This window comes from Musa acuminata, chromosome BXJ3-7, assembly GCF_036884655.1.
Source record: "Musa acuminata AAA Group cultivar baxijiao chromosome BXJ3-7, Cavendish_Baxijiao_AAA, whole genome shotgun sequence".
In the NCBI taxonomy this organism is placed as follows: domain Eukaryota; kingdom Viridiplantae; phylum Streptophyta; class Magnoliopsida; order Zingiberales; family Musaceae; genus Musa; species Musa acuminata.
The window spans coordinates 19,470,274-19,489,944 of NC_088355.1; the positions used below are offsets into that span (position 1 = coordinate 19,470,274).

Sequence of the window (19,671 nt, forward strand, 5' to 3'; positions counted from 1 at the left end):
CTGGTTTGCTTTTATTTTGAGCACTTTATCATTACTGCAAACCTCCTACATAGCTACTGCTCTCAGTGCTTTTACGAACAAGTTTCTAAGTTCTGATCTTTCCGAATCTGCATTCAGACGTAAATCGGTGTTTTCGTACGATCTTTACATTGCAGTTTACATTTACGTTTTGATTTCATTTATAACTGCAAACTGCCTTCTGCGCTTTTACGAACGAGTGTCTAAGTTCAGATCTTTCCGAATCTGCGTTTAGACGTAAACTACGTTTTTACGTAAAACTATGTTTAGATGCAAACTGCGCTTAGACGCAATCTGCGCTTAGACGCAAACTACGCTTAGACGCAATCTGAGCTTAGATGCAAACTGCGCTTAGACGCAATCTGCATTTAGACGCAAACTGCATTTAGACACAAACTGCATTTAGACGCAAACTGCGTAAACTGCGCTTAGACGCAAACTGTGTTTAGACGTAAACTGCACTTAATCATAAGTAATCTTAGAATCGGCTTTTGCATCAAAATAGTTTTTATCGAACGAACGCAGCTTTCGTTTTTAATCGCTGAAAGATTTTCGCTGCACTAATTCACCCCCCCCTCTTAGTGCTCTCGATCCTAACAGTAAATTGGGATAGCACCTACAAACCAAAAGATGAAGGGAGATTAAATATGAGAAATATTAGAGACTAGAATAAAGCTTGTTTGGTACAAAAATTATGGGATCTTTAGCAAAATAAATATTCCTTATGGTCATAATGGGTTTCTGCTAGGTACTTATCCAATGAATCAATCTAAGAAGTTTCAGCAAAAACATATCATTCTATTGCTTAGAAAGAAATTTTGAAGGTAACAAATTGGCTAATCAAACACATTTTCTATGTAATCTCTTTTGGGACCAAGGCTAATATGTGGTATGATCCTTAGGTAAATGAAAAAAGTATATTCCAATTATATGATGACAGAGTATGAAGATATCTTGGGGCTCTCAAAGATTGGAAGGTTTCTTAGTTCATTACTAATGGCACCTGGTGTCTTCCCAATCCTACTTCTCTTGAAATGTTATCACTTTGGCTGACTATTATAGCTATTCCAATCATGAACAACTCTTCAAATATGCTTATTTGGCTTCATAACAATGGTAAATTTAGTGCTACATCAGCATAAAATCATATCATGCAAAAGAATAACAAGTGGATCTCAAACAGTTGACATGAGATAAATCAGACTCACAAAAATATTTCTTATACACATGGCAAACCCTTCTCGCCAAACTACCTACAATGGACAATATGAAGAAAAGAGGTATTTATCTTGTTAACCGATGATCCTTTTGTATGCAATAGGAAGAAAGTGTTGACCATATTTATTTTGCTTTTGACTATACTAATTGGATATCGAAGAAGATTCTGAAGAGATTTGAACTCGATAGGCTGTCATAGCCAAACTTACATCAAAAACTAGGAAAGTTCATGCAAAGCTTCTTAAGAAAAGGACCTCTTATACAACTAGCAAATGTTCTTTTAGATGTGCTATTTGATGGATTTGGAAAGAGAGACGTAATAGAATCTTTGAGTTTCAGAACACAAACAATACTCAACTAATGATAAAAATTCTTCAAGACTCAAGATCATGTATGGAGCAAGATCGAAAAATGAAGCACTTGACATGAAGAGAGAAAGGGATTTTTATCGGATTTAATTTTTCTATTAGTTAATTATCTCATGAATGATGTTAAAGAATTGCATGTATTTTATAGTTGTCTACTTTAATAATATGATATACTCACAGGTGGTCTAGGCATGTCTGGATATTACATTTTATTTATTGATTACAGTAATGAGTCATAGTTTCTAGCATGTGTAGTCATGGCTATCTTTTTGTTTGACTACTCTTGAAGATGAGTATGGTGAAATGAAACTATTCTACCTTTTTTGATGTGGGAGAATAGTTCCGATTATCGTTTGAAGCTTCCGGTAATCTTCCGATGAACTTCCGATGATTAGTCAAATAAAAAAATAGTTTCACTCCAAACAAAAAAGTGTAACTATTCTACCTTTTCGAGCCAAACTATTCTACCTTACCGGTTAGTTGTTGAGAGATCCGACTGTCTTTGAGGTGTTAGTGTCTGTGTTATGTGTTGGGTTTGAAATTTCAAACTTCTTTTTCTTTTTCTCTCTCTTTCTTTTTTTCTCTCTCTCTCTCTCTCTCTCTCTCTCTCTCTCTATATATATATATATATATATATATATATATATATATATATATATATATATATATATATATATATATATAGGATCAGACATCTTCCTTGCAGTTGAGATAAGAGATCTTTCTCTGAAAGTGAATGTAAAAGAAAAAATGTTTTGATTCATAATCTGGCAAACTACAGCGGGAGATACCACCTAGAAATCTCCACATCGGATGCTGAAGCTCACAGTTTCTTTTGTTTGTATGTAGTTCAGAATCCATGTAGTAGGTGATTAATGAAGTAGTTTCTTTCTTTTCAAAGCAAATGTTTCTTGAAGTACTAAATCACGTTAATACCCTTAAAAAAGAACATTATGATGCTAAAAATATTAATGGTACTTTCGATATCTTATATTATTATATTTTTTTTAGCTCAACCAAACTAGTATTCACTGAAGATTAAAGGTGGCAACACAATAAATTGATTTCGACACCATACTTAATCTACCTTATCTTGGGTATGTAACAAGAACATGTAATACCACTCTTCTGATCCTCTTCATCGAACGTCATCATGGTTTAGGTTTCTCTCATATTTCTTATTTATGTTTAAGTTACAGGGATGTCGTCATTTTATTAGCTCCTTTTATGAAGAATAATACCTGTGAAATGTGTTAAAACTGTTTTAACTGTTTTGTGTCTCTCAAAGATGCATGAATGTTACACACGTCTAATCAGATTGTATTTGGATATACGAAACCACAAGCAACAACAAGCAAAGCAGAACATTTGAAGTTCATAGAAGAACGCAATGGAATACTCAATATGCTCATCAAAGCTAGACCGTAATAAGGTGAAATTTACATAATAATCAGATGAAAATTAGTCGGCAAGTTTCCTTCGGTAAACCATTGTTGCAGGGCCATTTGTTGCAATTTACATGTAATTAGATGAAATGTTTCGGACAAACAGTGAAATGCTTTACAGCAAAATGAGAAACTATCCAGCTAAAGCAAGAGGAAGAAAGGAATAGAAACTTGAGGGAAAGAAGCAAGGAGTCTTCGACTTCCTCTTAAATGCCTGGACTTTTTAACTTCAATGAAGGTTTTATGAATGCTGTTGCTGTGATTCATCGGCTGGAACCTTGCAACGACCGTAATTTAACACCATCACCAACTCCTTTGCTGAGGTTCCAATGGCTGCCGGAAGCTTCTGTGATGACCCCCCTCTTAGCCACTGTTCTACTAAGTTTTGCATAGACATAGTGGGGCTCACAGGTTGTCTGAGGCACATGATTTCCACCTGTAATCACAAAAGTTGTCAGTTTAGCAGAAGGGAAAACCATGGCATGATGTATGTTAGATAAAGAAGACAGACTAAATGGCTTCTATCATTGATCTTGTAATAAAATCCCATCGTTCCTTATTCCATATAGATGAGCTATAACTGCAGAAACTCAATTCACCAATACAAATAAAATCAGCAAACATTATCCTGGATGTTGTAACTTTGACGGTGTATATTTTAACAATTTTCCAGCATCAATTTCTTTGAGAAAGTATGACTGATGAAGATTTACTATCCAATCTCCTATAACATGTCATCCATCACTTTAAATGCTTCCTACTGATGGAAATTATGCATCACCTCACCCCTTCGGTATTTTTAAAGACCAAGAAAAACAGACAAGAAGGGGAGGATGAAGATGATAAGCAGACTCCAGTTCAGGAGCATCTGCACCTGGTGCAGATATTGTGATGGAATCCAATCCTTCTATTCAGGATAGTCTATACATGTTCAGGGAGAAGGGTAATGAACAAAAAATAAAAAGTAATAATCAACTCAAACTACTTAGACCAAGCTTCTTCCTGTGTAATCGTAGCAAATCAACTTTACTATGTAATCAAAAGCATATAATTATTGTGATTTTCAATTATATGAAACAACTTTACTATGGCATTGTGAACTTATCAGAATCAATTCTGAAATGGAATGGCATTGTGAAGCCTACAAATGATTCTAAAAACAGAGAACACAATATGGTGAACTAAAAAGACAGATGTTCTGAGAAACTTCACATGCCTGAATTATAGACTTACAGCCATTACTGCTACCACTAAAGAATGCCAAGAGATAAAACTAAACATAAAGTGAATGCATGTTCTGAGAAGCTTACATGCTTGGATTACAAGCTTATAATTATCAACATTATCATTTGGAGAAAGAACCATGGAAGTTTAAAGATGAGAGCAAAAGCATAAATTAGTAAAGGTGCTTGCTGAACATGAATGAACACAAATCCAATACAACATCTAAACTGTATAGTTTCAAGCATGCTGATGGACTTTGTAAGCATCAAACTACATTATGCAGAACTGTTGGCTTTTGGGCTATCTGAGTCTGCTTTTGAAATATTAACAGATAATATCAAACACTGAGCAGAGTGAAAGAGAAAGAGGAAAATGAAATTTACATTTTCTTCTTTTTCATGCATTTTATGTGTTTGGCTAGTACACGTAAGGAAAAAAAGGAAGTGAATGTCAGAATTAAGACTTTAGGCACTTAGTTTGAAATCAAATTCATTTTTGAAGCAGCTAATGCTGCAAAATCTGTGAGGGATCAACTGCTAAGAACTTCAAAAGTTGAAATTTCTCAAGTTGATCTCTCACAGATTTAGCAGAACATCATGAGAGTATGGTTGAAACTGCAGGAAAAGTTCCTCACTAAAAGCTATAACAGGATTCAGATTTTTGTAAAATAAAGGAAATGTTATCAAATCATTAGCTTCAGGTTCAAACCAACTTTTTCACTTTTGAAAAAAGGGCTCTAAACAACTTGGTCATATTCCTTTTGGCCAATACCCTGAACAATTCCTGGAATGCAAGTGCTGATTTTGTCCCAATGCTGTGTTCATGTTCCTCTTGTAAGAAACATTAAAAAACACACTGAATAATGTAATTTAGCACATCAGGCAATAGTGTTCCTAGAATACCCAATAAGGCATCAAATATATTATTAATATAAAGTGACCTATTATGACAGCAATCAAGGTAGAAAAACAGGAAATATGTAACTGGAAGAACCTCATCTTGAAACAAAACTTCAAGGAAGCCCAAGGTAATCCTTTTCATTTTTTCTGTTCATCAGTAAGAGAGTGCAGTAATGAAAATTTTGGTAGAAGTTGGGTGTGTCAATGATCTTCTAGCTTTAGCAAGCCACCAATTTGACTGCTGATGACATTTCTCAAAGGTTGAACTATGAGTAAGCTGATAAACTTGGGGAAAAAAGAAGATAATTTATAAGAGAAGTATGGTGATGCCATCCCTAACTTAATATTGTATCAGGCATCAGCTACTTATCAAATACAAGGCCATATCATGATGTAGAAGGTGTTCTTCCATTGGCCTTTCAATTTTGTTTAAGTATCTAACAATATCTACAGTTTTCAACAACTTATCAGAGGTAGAGGATGATGAAAGCATGTACAGATACATATTCATCAAGTTTAATGCATGTAAGCCACTATATCATTTCATTGAGATTAGCCTGTTGGATTAAACTACTTTATAGAAAATGGTCCATTATCGCATAAGCAATGCTTCCACCTATCAACTTATGATATAGAGTTCTATGGAACAAAGTAAAACGAAATAGTGTTTTGGAATTTCGTGGGATCTGAACTAACCTCAGCTTCCTTTTCAAGATTAAGCTTCCTCATAAGGTACTTTTGGATGAAGGACACAGGCATGCTACCATCTCTAAGAAAAAAAGAGAAACAAAATACTTAATATATTAAACACATAAAAATATAGTAAACGGAAATATATAACAGAAAATGCTTAATTATGTTTGTAATAATGTGAAACTTAACTTCAGTCAATCTATCTATACCAGTTATAGTTGATATTTCAGACAATGCTAAACTTAACAATGTTCAACTATTCATTGCTCAAGCCCAACTTTTTGGCAATGCTATTTATCTTGGGAAATCAAATGACATAATATAAGAACTGTTTTTGACCTTAGTACCATCCTTGCTTTTTTTGATAGCAGTGACTGTTTGCAATGCTATAGCTGCAGCGAAAATAGTAGCATTTTTGTTATTCTTAGTTCATATGATCAGCTAGCAATAATTTTCATGTAGCCTCCACATCCTTCAGCATGTAGCATCATATGTATTGGTATACGATGCTGTGCCAAGTTAGGCATGTTTTCTGTAAAAATCAGACATTACATGAAAATAAATGAGAAAATAGAACCATTTCAGCATGGAGGATGTATAACATTTAGATTGAGATGAATGACAAATAAAATAAAAAGAACATTAAAAGGGCAAAATCTGACTCTATTCCTCATCTTTACCAAGTTCATAGATTCCCTTCTGCTCTAAAATCCTTGTAATCCGTGGAGTGGTTTTATGATGATCATGTGTCTCAGGTTGCTCCTTGCAACACTGGCAACTATGGTGCTTACTACTGTATTGTTACCTTCTTTTATTAATGTAATTTGACATCAACACCACATTGGTAAGGTACACACACAGCACATTTTGGGATGATCAGCATGTGATACTGATGTGACATGGCATATATACAATTATACATCATGTCACTTAACCATGTACTAGTAAGAAATTAATATGTCCATATCTTGTTCATGCTGTCATGCTGAACTGACAGGTAGGACCATATTATGCAAAAGTTACTAGAGGCATTTGCATGAAGCAACTTACTTGACCCTCAAGTAACTTGCAGATATTTGTGGCAAGGGGGGTTCTCCTGTCCTGAAACAGTTGACATCAAAATAAAATAAGGAAGTTAATATTCATAAAATACATATGTGCAGATAACATAACTAAAATAACTTCCAAAAGAAATTTTTTTAACTGTTCAACAGCTGCAACCAAGGAGAACCATATTGGACCAATGCTCCTGACATGCTGAGTAATTCCAGCATCAAGGGGTGTTTGAGCTACTGCTGTAAGGTTTCTAGTCTGCCGGTTGATTCCTTGCAAACTTCCAGCTTTCAACATTTCTGGAGGCATAGGATTATTTTCGCTCTTCTGTTCCTGAACTTCAGATTTATGTGGACGCTCCTTAACCCTGATGCTGTTACCATCTACTTCACTAGCAGGGCCATTGGTTTGCTCTGCCTTAACAACAGGGCTGTGTTGACTGGACCTAAAAGACTTTGTCCTATTTGCAGCTTCAACCAGACAATTTAAAGGTTTCCAGATGTCAACTTTATCTTGAAAGGAGCCTTCACCATTCGATTTACCTTCAGTACGTGTATATTTGGATGGCTCAGCCTTTGAATAAACCTGAAAAGACTTCGCCAAAGCATGTAAAATGAATATTATCATACAAATGGAACTGAAGATATAGTCAAAACCTTATTACCAACTATATGCTGCTTAGATCACTGAACTAATAAGCCATGAAGAAACACAAAGATTCTGTTTTAGTACCTGCTTTCTCTTAAAAGTGGGCTTGCCTGGTCTCTCGGCCGAGCTTGATTTTTTTGCATGCTTTTCAACATTATAATCCTCCTTTTTAGTCATATCATCAATTACTGGACTCAGACCACGCAGTGTGGGAGCCCTTTTAGCAAAAGCCTTTGTTTGCCTTTTTGTTAGTCTTGTCTGTGTTGCTGTATGAATATCAACTACCAATGAAGAAAGTGATCTTTCTTTTCTTTTCACAGGCGGTGTCATGGGAGGCACTTCTTCAGGAGTTTTAACCTTGTTTCTTTTGGAAGGAAATATCTTTTGCCTAACATCTTGTAGGTTGTGATCAGGTCTGCAGAATATGTTAGATTAAATATGTACTTTGACAAAATCATATAGCAGCAAAAAATATACTTTTCCTTGTCGCATATAACTGAAAATAAGAAATCGATATTCATGTCTCAAATTGAGTGAGGTTCAGAATCAGGTATCTAATGAATGCATGAATCCACAAATATTTTTCACAATAATCAGCATTAGATGGATGTCATAACCGACTTGACTACAAAGATGGAAGCCAACTATGAAGAGAAATAGAAACTTAGGTTTCAAGAATGAAAAATTATAGGAAAAAAATTAAAACCTATCATATCCGAAGAAGAAAGGTGCTTTGAGGGTGCGAAAAAACTATATCCGAAGAAGAGGAACATTCATTAGTGGTTAAAAATCTGTTCTAGGAAGTAGGAACAATCTCACCATTGAAATAATAATGTTGAAAAATACAGAAACGAGAAAGCTTCTTAGAGCATTGACTAGATCTCTAGTATCTCATCATATCTTGATTATTGCCGCAAGAAATTTTCTATGATCTGCCTAGAGAAATATTTCAAGCAAATGTTCATTCCTGCCCTAGTTCTTTTCTAGCCCTATTATTCTTGCAGTTCCTTTCTCATATCTTTAAGTCATCAACTTTTGCAACTCATTCTATAGGAGTTATAAAGATACAAGTATAATAAACCATCATCAATTTCAAGTGAGTCCTAGAAGATATTTTTTTGCAAAATCATAAGAACCCTATATTTAGCAAAAAGAAAGTATCAAGTTTAGCTGATAGAGTAGCCCAACCTAGCTTTTGAAGTCTGTCTTCACACTGATGAACTTAGCTAAGCTTGTTTTACACAACTAAATCATGTCCTCACTGGAAATAGCAGCAAAATGCAACCATCTTTTCAGCCCTAAGCAAATAGTGTTTGGTTCTCCTTTAAATGGCAGACGCTATATGGAGATCCAATGGGTCTTATGCTACTTAGTGTACCTTCTCTTAGTCTATGAATTAAATATTCATTAAGTTTCATAAGTTTAAATTGTTTGGGATTTTTTTCTCTATTGGTTTATAAGTTTGTTTCTAGACATTATGCCTAAAATGGTAAAAACCATGTCACAGTTTGAGTCTGTTCATACATGAGATGAGAATAATGGTTATTATCTTGTTGCTTGTTTGTGCCTATGATATTGACATTGCTCCCTTTGACAAATCTTGGAAATTCCCTAGGCTATTCCCAGGCTTAGAGGAGATCTACTTCAATGAATTAATAAGACAAACAATTAGATAGAGCTTTCTACCAGCTAACTAGCCATTAGGCTTCTAGGTAGACAATTTTGTTGGAGTAAGCACTTAAGAACCAAAGTTGGGTGATCAGTCAGTTAGGAATTTTTTAAACCTTCCATGAAGCATTCTTGATATTAAGTTGTGCTCCATCTACAACATGCCACTCCGAAAAGGCTTGGATCATGATTATGATGACGCTGAAACATTGTATATGCATCTGTAAATCAACTTTTAAGGAAGCATCCATCAACAGATTGTAGTCTCTTATGTACCATACAATAACAGTTGTTTATAATCAAATGTATAATTTATGTACCATACAACAAAGAGTACATGTATCAGGTCTTGCTGTCTCTTATGCCAAAGCCAAAGTGCAGCAGATTCTTGATTAAACATTTACAATTAGCTCCAGTATATAACAAATACCTTCAACTTCTTAGCATTCTCCAGTATTCAGTTATTAGCCTGTTACTACTGACATCATAAATAATCTATCACCAATTTATTCTCTAGATATGCTTGCTTTAAATGACAAACAAAAATCTCACAAATTAGCATATTGCAAATGAAGGTGTATGATACATAATGATGTCAAATCTTCAACATGAAGAGGGATATGGTACTATTTGAAAACTCATTATATGCAGGCTTAACCCTACATCTGAAAAGCCTATTCCATGTCTCAAACACCAATGGAGAATCCTTGCTGTTGCATTAAGGGTTGCCATCCTTTGAAGCATCTCCAATCTACCAATCCCAAAGATGATAGATGAATGAATAGAATAGCTAGAGCAATCCTATACAAAATGTTAGTATTAGCTGTAAACTTTGGATTGAGTGGAATGTGTGGAGTTATCAAGAAAGAAAAATATATATTTTTTCATTTGTGAAAAATTAAGTGTAACTCCAATGGAGAATAAAATGAGGGAGAATCGCTAATATTAATTAGTATTAGTCATGTGCTAAGGAGATTTACCGATGACAAGAAGGTTTATAGATGTTGTAGTTAAAATAAGTAAAACAATTAGTATTAGTCATGTGATGAGAGCTAGAGATAGAGGATGATCTAAGAAAATTTTACTCGAAACTAATAAGAATTTAAATGCTCTTAATTTAACCAAGGAAATTGCTTTGTAATGACAAAAGATGCATGCAGTCAATCTCAAATAATTAAGACAAATGAGCTGCTAGTTCTGCCATCAGTTTCATCTAGTCCAACACTTTGACTAACATACTAATTCATGCCTTTCCTTCCTACTTTTACTGCACATTTTCTCTATATTTTAGCTGTTCCATGCTCTTGCTTTGTTTCCTTCAGCATTCTAAATGTCGTACATGAAGAAAAACAAAGAGCTTCCAACCTTAATTTTATTCAAGTACCTAAAATATGAATTAAATATTTGAACCAATATATGCAATTTCGAATAATACCGCCCGGTACGGACAGTATATACCGGTCCGTCAGCTTACCGGTACACGGACCGGTCGTTACCGGATGGAACGAAATATATATATATTTATTTATTTATTTTATTTATATATAAATATATATAAATATATATATATATATATATATAAACGAGGCGATGTCGCCTTTTATAAAAATATTTTATATATAAATATTTATATATAAATATATATATATATATATAAGGCGACGTCGTCTTTTATAAAAAATATATATATAAATATATATAATCTTTTATATATATATATATATATATATTTATTAATTTATATATATATAATCGAGGTGATGTCGCCGCGCCTAAGAAAAGAGAGAGGCAAGGTCACCGAAGCGACGTCACCAAATTATATATATATATATATATATATATATATATATATATATATATATATATATACCGAGTGGTATACCACTCGGTATACAGTTTCGTACCGTACCAAACGAACATCGAAACTCTGGTACAGTATGAAATTGCATACCTTAATTTGAACTATTAATAACTACTGTGTGCACAATATAGTGCCTATGCTGAAAATCCGGCAGCTTATGGAGATGCAACCTACAAAAGTTCATCCCTTCAGCAGCAGTCAATGCCATGTATCAATCTTAAATGAAGGATAAAGACCAATATAAACCAGCATCCACCCATGCCACTGCACATGAATGAGAAAAGCATCATCGTAGCATGAAAAATAGTCATACTGTGGCAACTGATAAAATGTTTGAGTGAGTTTTGTAGCTTACTTTATGATAATGCTCCTCAAATTTTCAAAAGATTAATAATCCATTTGGATTTCTCTATTACATAGCTAAACAACAAGAGAATATCTAAAATGACCAGGACATGGTTTACAAGATAAGCTGAGACTTTAAAACAAGCCACTCTAGCTCAGGAGATGAGTTTGCCAAAAACCTTGATTTCTTAGGGTCCACTGAGATTCAAATAATAATCTAGAACTAGATGATCAGGCTGATCATGATTGCTCAACTAGTTAGCAGATAGTCATGAAGGTGCTGGTCAATTGTAATTGATCCAGATGACCCTACCAAATTTAACAGTTCAAAAATTCTTGATTCCCGTGATCCAACTTGGTCCACCTAATTGATCCAGGTCAATTTCCATCCTAAATCACTACAAACCTTAATCCAAAGGCACACAAAGAAAGATCACATGGTTTTATAGCCATTTGCACTAAATGGCATTTCTAAACTTTTTTTATGCTAATGGTCTGTCCATGCCCATAAGGTGCAGTGAGGTTTTGGTTGTCGATGTGAACTTTGTTAAATTAGGTTGTAGAAGAAAAGAAGATTCATCAGATCTTAAGAGATAAGGGGTTTTTCAATTTTGGTTATAGCAAAGGACAGCAACTATTGAACTACTGTACTGGAACATTGAAATATTGATGTGTATGTTCCCAAAGTAAGCCAATGACTTTGAACTAAGACAAATTGAACCTAATTATGAACATAATAATTCATGTCAAGCTCAATAGATTGAACCTCTGTTTTATTTTTCTCAGTACTGACTATAGGTCTTAAATGGCTTAATCATTTTCTACCTTTTGCAACATCTGTTGTCTCTACTTGATCAGCATTTTTTTTTTCTATTTTTTCAGTAGATCCTTACTTTTCGTGTTCCAATGCCACTAAACTACTTCCAGCTTCCTGAATCTTGAAGAACTTACAACATAACCAGTTCAATCTAAGGCAGATTGCACCATTATGTATCTAAAATTATCAAAATAGATGGCGTGGAAACTGAAAAGCATACTAACAAATGTTTAGGGGATCAACAGAAGATGGTTTAATAAACAGAAATCAAAACAAGCAATAAAAAAGAGAAAACTAACACTTCCAAGGAAAGAACTTCACCTAAGCTTGTCAAGTGGAAGAGGCCCCAAATAAATATTACAGCTAGGGCAGTGGTTTGTCTCCTCATCATTGAGTTTCTCATATATACATTTCCTGCAAACTGAATTAGTATACAAAGATCAAGAGTGTAAGTCATGTATTGAACTCTTAGAAATCATCAGTTAGTCCTACATCTCAACTATTTGTCAAATCTAAATACAGTAACTATCTACATGTATAACCTCAAAAGAATAACTACTTATATGAATGTTTAACAGAATCCAGAAGTGAAACATAATATAATATGTACAATAATTTTTAAAGCATAAATGAATCAAGTGTAAGTTAAATAGATTTAAAAGCTGAGAATAATGCAAGATTTACCAAAGGTTATATAAATAGATGACTAATGAACATTAAAAAAACACCATGCACGAGTTTAATCTGAGCACAGACATGGTGGAAGAGAAGGGTTGATGGTAAAATGAATGATCCTTTTCTCTTGAAAGATGACAAACTGTTTGGAATTTAGCAAAGAAGAAACCGAATGTCACTAATGGATAACAGATAATCTGTTAAGATAGTGAGAGAAAAATAACAAGCATGAACTACCAGGTGAACAAATTAGAATCCAGCATAGAGAATTTTATGAGCCAATAATTAGTCAACATTATCAACTAAGTATCTGTTCTCGAATAAAAGAACAAAAGCATGCCATGGATGACTTTCATTGAAAAATAAAAGGACATCTCATAAAAAAGAGGAACATATGTTTACACTGGATCAAGGATCATAAAATAATTCGGAGTTGTATGATCTAATCAATCTCTGATAAGCGACCTAGGTGAATCAGAATTTCTGAGTTAACCTCAAGGATCGAAATTAAATTACAGTGCTAGTTACATCATCAATGAGGTATAACGACATGTTATAATGCAATGATGAAACATCTCAAATTCTCGCCCAGATACGGAAGCACAATTAGTTTCCCTTCTAAATTGGTAACAAACATAGATCATATACATGTTTAAACGCAGCTTCAGGTGGCCATGGATATTGCATAAATGGACAAAGTTACACCCGAAAGCTCAAAGGTTTGATTATAGTAGATATCCACTCGCAATAAATAGAGAAGTTAGCGAAGAATAAACTTTCGACGTATATGACAACACTCATTCATCACCTCTACACCTCAATAACGCATGCGATCGCAGACGCTCATTGCCGAAGGGTAAATACGAAAAAAATCGCAAAAGATCCATCTTGCCAAACGTTTCAGATACTCTTCAGGCTCTCAACCTCGCAAAATCCAAGAAACAGGACAAACCAAATCGAAGAAAAAGAAAGAACCCACATTATAGGATAGGAAAAAACACGAACGATACGAGAATTCACGTCAAACGCCCAATAAAACCCGCAACCGAGATCAGGAAACCCGGAAAGATAGAAGCTTTCGGTCCAAGGGAGGCGGAGAGGACGAAGGCAGAAACTCACACGTGTGGAGGCACTCGATGATGGTGGTGGCGTCCCGGAGGAGCTTCAGGCAGAGCGGACACGTCATGCACTTGGCAAGAAGATCCCGCCTCACCATCACCACCTGCGACGGCCCGGCTGCCGAGGCCTCGCCCTCCCCCGCGCCCGCGCTCAACATATGCCGCGCCGCCAGCCCAGGGCCAGCCGTCGGGGAGGCACAGGAGACTCCCGTGAATGCGTGGATTTCTGAGCCGGTGGATCCCCAGCACAAGGCGGTACGCCGGATTTTATTGATGAATCACGACGAGGCGGCAGGGATCCGGGGGCGGGGAAGCGGGGAAAGTGTGATCTAGACGAGATGAGAAAGCACGCGGAGATGGAAAGTAAGAGATTTAGAAGGGGTAATTGAAGAAGGAGGAGAAGAAGAAGGGCAAGGGGGCTTGGGGGAGTCGGCGAGAGATCGAAGGGGACGACGACGAGCAGAGCCGAAGAAAGCGAGAGAATAGAGGAGGGGAGGAGAGAGGAGTTAACGAAATAGAATTATAAATATTATATATATATAAATACATAAAAGATGGACAAGCGAGTTTGGCCAAGACGACGTGGCATCCACGTGGGCCCGGCTGGGACAAGGACGAGCCTAACGTGCTCCGTTCGTCCGTTCAATGCGCTCAAGCCGATGAAATAGTGACCATGTAAATAGACCATATTATTTATACGTAATTATAATATATATTGTTGAAAATACCTCGAAATTAGTATGCATCGAAATTATAGAGAAATGTTAATGGAGCATAAAATATAAAAGACACCAACTATAAATTTTACTTATAACACAAATAAATATAAAAGACACCAACTAAACTACATAGTCATAACTAAATTTATTAGATTTCTAATCTCAGCCGGACTCTTAGTCAACCTCTAGAGCTTGTCATACCTTAATCTAATTTGATAGACTTCTAATTTCCATAGAACTCCTGATCAAAGTTACAACACAAATTCTAAGACTCTATCAGGTAAATTTTAGATTATCTTCAAAAATGATAAAACCCAATGCGATCTCCCCGCTGATATTGTCACCAAACGTAGCACTCTATAAAAGGAAATTGTCATGTTTAATTTGATCTATAATTTAGAAATTTATAATACTGAGATATAACTTAAATCTCTTTTCATATCATGTACATAGTTTAAATAATGTCTTTTTCATTATGATACAACATAAAATTATGTATCATGGCTTTACGATAACAATGATCATGTCCCGATTCAATTTGATAAAATAATTAATATATTAATTTTATCGACTCTCAATCATTAACTCAAAATATTTAATTTCTCCATAATGATAACTTATAAATGAATCCAAAAATAATTATAAATAAAACAGATGATATTTTGATGAAATATCATAAATATATTTTTATTATTATGATATATATATATATATATATATATATATATATATATATATTCTATGCTTGCGATCAAATGCTTACTGATCTTAAGATTAGCTCCATAGATGGTGACAAATTTTGCTATAAACTGCTCTACAATCTTAGTTCACTATATTCTCTATCACATTATGAATGCACCAGACGTCATGAATATGCTACGATGCATCCATGATTTGATTTATGAAAAAATAAACTATTTATGATACTTATTATTTGTAATAATAAGGTTGAATCAATTGTCGCATATAAGAATCTTATTCCTACCAAAATCATGTGTCCCATTGAGTTATCCGATATTACCATTACTGATTAATCCTTGTAAATAATTGCCTTTGGACTATCTCAAAGACAGTGAACTCATGTTCCTCATTGACGTCATCATCATGACCCGTACTCATCATAAGTGAGCAGCTCAAATGCCTATCTATTGGTGTCAACTTATGTTTTCTAGTGCAAGCTTTTCAAGCAGCCACTGTGTTCAAAGCTTATCTCATCCCTTGGACGTACCATGGTAAATTTAGATCATGTCAGGATACATGCGACGACAATGTGAGTTGTTCCTTCATCCCGACCACTGTAATCATATTAAATACACTTCTAATGATAACAAAATTCGAGGCGATGGGATCAATACTTCGTCGTTTCAGTACAATATTTAACGAACATTAACGAATTAATTCAAGCACACAATTATAAAATTTAGATATAGTATTGAAAATACAGCTTATATCTAACTTGTTTTTGTGCAAATCTTAGGTTGAATTTAAACTTCAATTTATCCATTATAGTCTTATCAGATCTGTGTGGGTTCATGCAGTCTGTGGATTTTGTTTAGAACTACTAAAATTTTGAAGAAGGAAAGTGTGGATCTGGATCAAATCTATGTGGGTCTTGGCCAAATCCACATAGCTCTTGTTCGGAAGAGAAATCAATAGTGGTCGAAAGAGAGGAACGAATGAGTGTTTGTGGGAAGTAGGTAGGATCAATCTATTGACCAATTTAGAACGAATGAGAGCATCATCTAAAATGATATAAATATGTTCACAGAGAACCTACAAATATTAGAGTTTTTTTAAATAGTTTTGGACTAATCAAAAATATTATCTTGAGCAACATAACTTCTCAGTTTATTTATGTAAATTATGACAACCATGCGTTAGATTAACAGGAGGTTGACACAAATAAATTATAATTTCCCATTCATAATTTATACTACGGGAAGATAGATCTGAAATGTCCAATGCCCACAACCAATCTCTAGATTAAGATAAGAGCTGATAAGAGCTCATAATTAGATGAAGCTCCGATCAAGCTATTAAACAACTCGGGAGATATCCGGGTGTATAGATGATACATTATAGCGAACGACTGGTGTGCATACGAAATGTAATATAAGTTAATGTAGAGGGAATTTTTAGAACATCTACACACTATTGCAATACACCAATTAGTCTTTTTTTTTTTATCTCTCTACCGTATGAGATGCGTTTTTTTTCCTTTTTGAAATCCCCACCGCACAACGCACGATATTCCACAAATACCCCCGGCACATCATCGAAATTACAACAGACTACCCCCGTGAAGGCAGGTTGAGGAAGAAAAATAAACAAATAAAACTAAACAAAGCCGACTCCACTACTTCTTGGCTTTCTTCGTCGTCGTCTTAACCGCCGGGACAACAGCCTTCCTGGTATTCTTCTTCGCGGCAGCCGCTGCCTTCTTTGGAGCCGCGGCGGATTTGGCCGGAGAGGAAGCCAACGCCGCCGGTGCTGCTTTCTTTCCGGGGGTGTCCCTAGCGGAGGTCTTTGCTGCCTTCACCAGCCGCGCGGGTGCCCTTCGCTTCGGCCTGGCTGCCGCGAGCTTCGGCTTCGCTGCCGGCTTAGCTTTTGCGGCAGCCTGAGCTTTCACCTTGGCCTTGGGCTTCGCTGGCGATGCGGCTGGCTTGGCTTTCGGTTTGGCGGGGGAAGCCGGCTTTGCCTTCGGCTTGGGCTTGGCAGCGGGGATCGGCTTAGCTTTCGGCTTGGGCTTAGCGGCACCGGGGGCCTTCGCCTTCGTCGGAGCAGTGGGTTTCTTGGTGGCTGCCTTGGGTTTCGGTTTAGGCTTCGTCGGAGCAGCGGAGGACGAGGAAGAGGAGGTGGCGGTGGCGGCGGCTACCTTGTAGGAGTTCTTTACCTTCTTGAGCTTACCGGCAGCAGTGAGCCTCTTCAGCTGGCCGAGGAGGATCTTCCGAAAGTTTCCTGGGAGGTGATTCTTGTGCTTGTCCTCGAGGAACTTCCCGATCGCATACTGGCTCGACCCGGTGCGCTCCTTCAGCGTCACGATCGCCTCCATGATCATCTACACCCCATACAAACCAAACCAAATCAGGCAAGGAAGAATGAGATCCGATCCAAACGAATGATCGACCGAGATCAAACGCATGGCGAACTACCGTCATCGAATTCTCACCTCGGCGTACGGCGGGTGGGCAGAAGGCTTCCGTGGAGTAGCAGGCTTCTTGGCCTTGGCCTTGGCCTTACTGGGGCCCTTCGCCTTCTTCCCCTTGGATGGCTTAGCATCAGCAGCAGCGGCAGCGGCAGCGTCAGCGGCACCCACGGGGTCCTCCTCCGCCACCGGATCAGAGGGGGCCGCATCAGCGACGGGCTCCTCAGCAGCCGCCGCGTCAGTCTCCTCCTGCACCATTATTAGGGTTTCGGGAGCTCGGCCAAAGCGAGATCTGATGGGATGGGGGAATCAGATGCGGGCGCGGTCGACGACGGGGAAGGGGAGGGTGGCCATTTATATATAAGCCGGAAGGGGAAACGGCGAAAGCTGATTGGCCGAGAGGTAGGACTCCCGGATCGATACGCCCACTGCCTTCAAATGTGGGCCCTCGGATGTTCCTTCATCAACGGCTGAGAACGGTTGAGTCGATACGGCCCGGAAGAAGCTTGGGGTGGGAGGGGCTTTGCGACGGGATAAAGTGTGCTTCTTTTCTCATTTTGCAGGGGAATAACTCGAGCTATGATCCATGGTTTTGAGCCATGTCTCGACCTGGATCTGTAACTCGAGCTTAGCTTTCGAACGAGCATAGGCTCGACCAAATCGGTTTCTTTGTTAGCGAGAATTTTAATTTAGAAGACACAATGGTCCGACTGAGACTTTTGTGTGAGTTCGGCGGAGTTCAGAACCTCGGGTGGAAAATGCCGACGGCTTCAACCGATGCTTGTGGTTTCAGATGAAAGCAGATTAGAAGACGGATCAATAGAACTTGGAATCGCGAAATTTGGTTGAGGATTGCATGGGTTATGGCTCACCCAAAGTTGAGGTAAGTGACACACGTCCTTTTATCTACTTGATGCTCATCAAACCATATGGATTAATTTGGCATTTATCTCTTGCAAGTAATTAATTAATAAAAATTTCTACAATTTGAATATTTCGGTGATGAATTATTAAAATATTTAGAACGAAATATCAAATCATAATTTGCATGTTATGATCAAGTCATTATTCAGTCTGTGGATATGCTTTATATGTATTGTATTTTGTTATGTTGCATGGTGACGTGAATACGTGCAATGAGCTGAGTCAAACCTGCAAAAAATTAGACTGCTTAAATCTACAACTTCTAAACTAAAATTTTGTTAGTTTTGAAAATGAATTCAGCATAATCAAATCTATGTTATTCAAGGTATGCTACCATCAACATGATTATGGCAAACTATTATGAAGATTATCAAAGATTGTTCCATTGATTTCTAAATGTCATGGTTCAATAACAAGTCCTAATGTTTTATATAACTATTCAGAGTGTGGTGATATCTTTAGTTAAATTAAAAACATTTAAATGGATTTTGTTGTTTCTTATAGAGACATGTTAATTCTAGCTAGTTCATCGAGGACAATGTAATAGATTAAGTGAATTCGTTTTACTTTATGAACAACTTAGATAATCCTATTTATAATGTTAACTGATGGTGTTGATATGTCAATACATATTTGATTATTGTGTTTCATGTGAGAAGAAAATATCAGGTTAAACATGGCAAGTGATACTTCTATATGCTTCTTCACGAATCAAGAAGCACACAACCCAGACTCATCTCACTTATATCTACATAACTTAAGAATCAAGAAAAAATATTTGATGAGAAAAAATATCAATATATTTAAATCTACATATTAGTACAGTTTGATAC

General features: G+C 36.4%; 2 protein-coding genes across 4 annotated transcripts; both read right to left on the reverse strand.

Annotated features, from left to right (window-relative positions):
• Positions 1–2,982: 2,982 nt before the first annotated feature.
• On the reverse strand, positions 2,983–14,550 carry LOC135642588 (E3 ubiquitin protein ligase DRIP2-like). 3 transcript variants are annotated; one of them, XR_010498009.1, is made up of 8 exons: positions 14,052–14,550; positions 12,579–12,678; positions 7,651–7,981; positions 7,070–7,512; positions 6,916–6,966; positions 6,205–6,397; positions 5,869–5,941; positions 3,421–3,485 (listed from the first exon to the last, which is right to left on the reverse strand). XR_010498009.1 is itself a non-coding variant. In XM_065158853.1 (7 exons), exons 1-7 carry the CDS (start codon positions 14,206–14,208, stop codon positions 3,291–3,293), a joined length of 1,341 nt encoding a protein of 446 aa, XP_065014925.1. In that variant the 5' UTR covers positions 14,209–14,550; the 3' UTR covers positions 2,983–3,290. The 3 variants fall into 3 exon arrangements, 2 of the variants coding, with proteins under 2 accessions (XP_065014925.1, XP_065014924.1); XM_065158853.1 differs by lacking the exon at positions 6,205–6,397 and having other exon boundaries at positions 2,983–3,485; positions 7,070–7,503; XM_065158852.1 differs by lacking the exon at positions 6,205–6,397 and having other exon boundaries at positions 2,983–3,485.
• A 2,314-nt stretch (positions 14,551–16,864) lies between these two features.
• On the reverse strand, positions 16,865–18,250 carry LOC135643708 (histone H1-like). The gene is made up of 2 exons (XM_065161027.1): positions 17,939–18,250; positions 16,865–17,827 (listed from the first exon to the last, which is right to left on the reverse strand). The coding sequence occupies exons 1-2, from the start codon at positions 18,170–18,172 to the stop codon at positions 17,126–17,128; spliced, it is 936 nt and encodes a 311-aa protein (XP_065017099.1). The 5' UTR covers positions 18,173–18,250; the 3' UTR covers positions 16,865–17,125.
• Between the last annotated feature and the right edge of the window lie 1,421 nt (positions 18,251–19,671).

Bases quoted from the DNA above. Each gene is read 5' to 3' on its own strand.
- LOC135643708 (XM_065161027.1), bottom strand. From the start codon at position 18,172: ATGGTGCAGGAGGAGACTGACGCGGCGGCTGCTGAGGAGCCCGTCGCT. The intron at 17,828-17,938 runs GTGAGAATTCGA...TATGGGGTGTAG, and splicing joins CCCACCCGCCGTACGCCGAG to ATGATCATGGAGGCGATCGT.
- LOC135642588 (XM_065158852.1), bottom strand. From the start codon at position 14,208: ATGTTGAGCGCGGGCGCGGGGGAGGGCGAGGCCTCGGCAGCCGGGCCG. The intron at 12,679-14,051 runs GTGAGTTTCTGC...ATACTAATTCAG, and splicing joins CATCGAGTGCCTCCACACGT to TTTGCAGGAAATGTATATAT. The intron at 5,942-6,915 runs GTAAGTTGCTTC...TTTTTTTCTTAG, and splicing joins GCAAGTTACTTGAGGGTCAA to AGATGGTAGCATGCCTGTGT.